Here is a 4,104-nt window from a genome sequence, read left to right on the forward strand (position 1 = left end):
ATTGCAACCGCACTTGTAGTTGGGAAAAATCTCATTTGCAACCTGACTTAGAAGTGCAAAAAATATCAGTTTAAACGAACTTGCACCTGGAGAATCTCGATTACAACCGCACTTGCAACTAGGAAAAATCTCATTTGCAACCCAACATGAAACTTGAAAAATCAGTTTCAACCGCACATGCAGCTGGAGAATCTCAACTGCAACTGCACTTGGAACTAGGAAAATCTCATTTGCAGCCCGGCAAGGAACTTGAAAAATCTTAATTTCAACCACACTTGCAACTGGGGAATTTTATATGCAACCGCACTTACAACTAGAAAAAATCTCATTTACAACTAGACATGAAACTTGGAAAATCTCAGTATCAACCACAACTGCAACTGAAAAGAATCCGGTTACAACCTCAATTGCAACTAGCAAATAATCCTAGTTGCAACACAACTTGCAACTAATCACAGTTACAACGCGACATGCAACTGAAAAGAAAAACTTAGTTACAACCCGACATAACAGACAGGTGACATGCAAGTTCGCACTAAAAACATGAAGAAAAAATCAAAAAAAGATTAGAAAAAAAGACCTACCAAACCCAACAAAGGCCTATACAGGCTGATCAACAACAAAAAAATCATTCAGGCCACACGCCCAAAATACAATGACAAGGAATACGATGACAACAGACACACACAAGAAAGCCCATACCTACGCGTTGCTAGCTCCAAGAATTATGACAAGGGAAACATTATCGCTCTGGGACTTAGCGACACAAAGGAAACGTGAGCACTCCCGGATCGGACGGATAGGAAATCGACTGTGCCCTAAGCTAAATCTCAGCTAGCTGAGACTTAGCAATTCCGTTAATTCTTATAAGCCATTGATCGACGCTTGTATCTTTCTTGCTAGTGCAAGATTCTTCGCTTTATGGTAGCGCAATACTCCACGCAAACTAGAGGTAGCATCGTTCCCAAAAATACGCTGTTTCTCCGCGTTCTGATTATAGGACTATTCGAAGATTGCAGTGCACGGCTACCACGCAACTCGCATCTTGATGGAGATGGATCGACGCCGCTGGGCCAAGTACGTGTCGCGTTTGACCGGCGTCGATAAATAGCGGCTCCACAGCTCCCTGCCATCCTAACAACCAGAGCTCTTCTTCTTCCTCCTCCCGAACCCAAAGCTCAGCGAAGCTCAAGCGCTGCATATCACGGTCACACGCCGACCACATTGCCCGAAACATCCTACCGATAGCAACGATGACGCGCGCCGGCAGCCGCAGCCCCATGGCTCCCGGCAGCCCCTTCACTCCCCGCAGCCCATGCCGCAGCCCCTTCACTCCCCGGAGCCCATGCCGCAGCCCCATGGCTCCCCGCAGCCCCCTGCCCCCCCGCCGTACGCTCCCGGCCACCGTCGTCGACGACACCGTGGACGCCGCCGCCGTCCTGCTCGACAAGTGGCACCCGGAGGGCTCCTCCTCCGGCCGCTCGCTCTTCCTCAACTCAACCACCCCGGACGAGGCCGACAGCTTCCTGCGCGCGGCCAAGGACCTGCACCGCGCCATGCTCTTCTACGCGTCCGGCCTCACCACCAAGGACCTCCACGGCGGTGGCCATGGTCTCATAGAGGCGCAGGAGCTCCTCGACACCGCCATGCGTAGGCTCCAGCTCGAGCTCAAGATCCTCCTCTCCTCCCTCCCCAACGTGCTCCACTTCCAACAAGACGACGACGCCGACGATGATGACGAGATCCAGAGCCCCGACGCAGTGAGAGAAACGTGCGACCACCTCCGCGCGGTTGCGGAGGCCATGCTGGCCGTCGGGTACGGCACGGAGTGCGTCTCCGTCTTCAAGGCGCACCGCCGCGCGTCCGTGGCCGCCGCGCTGCAGTGCCTGCAAGTCTTCTCGCCTTCCCTGCAGCCGGCCACGATCAACAAGCTCACCTGGGACCAGATCGACCCCAAGATGAAGTCCTGGCTCGCCGGCGCGCGCAAAGCGTTCGCGTCCGTATTCGTCGGGGAGAGGGAGCTCTGTGACCGCGTCTTCGCCGGGGACAACGCGTCCGTCGGCGACGCCGTGTTCTCCGCCATCGCCGAGGATCACGCCACGAGCATCCTGGCGTTCGCGGAGGCCGCCGTGGCCAAGGCGAAGCGCGCCCCGGAGCGGCTGTTCCGCATGCTCGACGTCCACGACGCGCTCACCGAGACCATCATCCCGGCCATCGTAGCCGCGTTCGGGGACGGGTCTGAGCTCAAGGCCCGCGCCGTCACGCTCGCGGTCACCAAGGTCGCCGACGCAGCGCGGGGCATGGTGGCCAGCTTCGAGGCGGCCATCGAGAAGGAGCCGGCCAAGGCCACGGTGCCGGGCGGAGAGTTGCACCCGCTCACCCGCTACGTCATGAACTACCTCGTCTTCCTCGCTGACTATGAGAACGCTCTGGCGCAAATATACTCGGCAGAGCAGTTCAACGACACGTCGTCGTCGGTGGGATCTGGAAGCGGTGGCACCGTCGGCTCGTCGTCGACCCTGGGCTCTGGAAGCGGTGGCACCGTCGGCTCGTCGTCGACCCTGGGTTCTGGAGGCGGTGGCACAGCGGGCTCGTCGTCGTTGGTACTCTCGGCGTCGACGACGCTGAGGACGCTGAGCCTGTGGTCGAACCCGATCGGGTGGCTCGTGTCCGTGCTGAAGCTGAAGCTGGACGCCATTGCCGCGAACTACCGGGAGGCGGCGCTGAGCTACCTGTTCCTGGCGAACAACACGCACTACATGGCGAAGAAAGTGGGCGGCGGCACGAAGCTGGAGGCGGTCCTCGGGGAGGACTGGGCGGAAACGCAGACGGCCAAGGCACGAGGGTACATGGAGGTGTACGTACGTAGACGGGCTGTTCGGCGACCAGACGTCACACTCACACAACAGTTAGCACTAGCTAGGCAACGAAACTAAATGGGGTACGTAGGTTACTCTACTATACTCATTTTGTTTCATGATGATATGAATACGGTGCATATATGCAGGCTGCAGCACGGGACCTGTGCGTGTTGTAAACAAAAATGAGTGTACATATTCCGAAATAAATACTGCCTCCGTTTTCAAATTAACTGATGCAGTTTTAGTCAGATTCTGTTCCAAATGCTTGTTTTAGTATATGTGAATTGCTAGTTTCAGTTGTAACCTGCAAAAAAAAAAAAAAATCAACTGTAAGTGTGGTTGCAATTATGAAAAATAGCTTCAACCATTTAAAATTCGTTTCGTCATCCGTGCTAGTGGTAAGTTGCAAGTAAGATTCGATAATGTTATTCTAATGAGAACTAAGTTCATTCTTAGTAGACTAAGAACTAATCACACCCTTAGTATATAAGTTCGCTCATATTAGGTAAAATTGAGTGTATATATAAACTAGGGCATCATGAAAATTGTCTGGAATCGCTGTTGGACTGCTAATCGGCGCTGCTGTTGGACTGCTAATCGGCGATGAAGTCAGACGGACGATGATGCATATTCTTTATGTTTGCATAATTGCATAACTATGAGATGATGGAGCACCTTCTTCTCCAATGCTAGTTCTCTAGAACCATTTGGTTTGGGGTCTTCCCCCGTTTAGGTCGGCCTTCGTACCCTTGTCTCTTTTAGTAGTGGCCACGTGCACACTCAGACGATGAAGTTAGCTCCGCAAGTTAGATAACTCTTTTTACCGGTGTTTCGCTCAGCATGGATTTGTATTTAATTTGGTTCTTCCTCTGTCTATAAAGAAACAAAATGCGCTTTCACGCGTACTCCTAAAAAATGCATATGATACTGGATATTTGCTCCACAGTTTGCTATGTTGAAAAAAATTAAATCATCATGGTCAGGTAGCTTCATGAACCATTTAGCTGCAATAGCCTCTATAATGGGACACGAGATAAATAAAAAAACGTGACGATGGAGCCAAGGGCTACGTTGAAAGTGCAGCGCGGGGTCGTGACACGGGTCCAGTCAAGCGCCAATGCCCAATTCAATGGAAAAGTGCTCAAATCTGACACGGCGAAGGGGACGTGAGCACCGCAATGCCTTGTGTTCACAAGGCGAATCTGAAAGGTTAAATTTACAGTGGGGTCAGTAGTTATATCTA

General features: G+C 52.5%; 1 protein-coding gene across 1 annotated transcript; it reads left to right on the forward strand.

Annotated features, from left to right (window-relative positions):
- The first annotated feature begins 1,140 nt into the window (after positions 1 to 1,140).
- LOC127334265 (exocyst complex component EXO70H1) lies at positions 1,141 to 3,091 on the forward strand. Its single transcript, XM_051360683.2, has one exon. It carries the CDS (start codon positions 1,254 to 1,256, stop codon positions 2,934 to 2,936), a length of 1,683 nt encoding a protein of 560 aa, XP_051216643.1. The 5' UTR covers positions 1,141 to 1,253; the 3' UTR covers positions 2,937 to 3,091.
- Positions 3,092 to 4,104: the final 1,013 nt, after the last annotated feature.

This window comes from Lolium perenne, chromosome 2 (genome assembly GCF_019359855.2).
Source record: "Lolium perenne isolate Kyuss_39 chromosome 2, Kyuss_2.0, whole genome shotgun sequence".
Classification (NCBI taxonomy): domain Eukaryota; kingdom Viridiplantae; phylum Streptophyta; class Magnoliopsida; order Poales; family Poaceae; genus Lolium; species Lolium perenne.

What these genes read in the sequence shown, in the direction of transcription:
- LOC127334265 (XM_051360683.2), top strand. Translation starts at nt 1,254, where the DNA reads ATGACGCGCGCCGGCAGCCGCAGCCCCATGGCTCCCGGCAGCCCCTTC.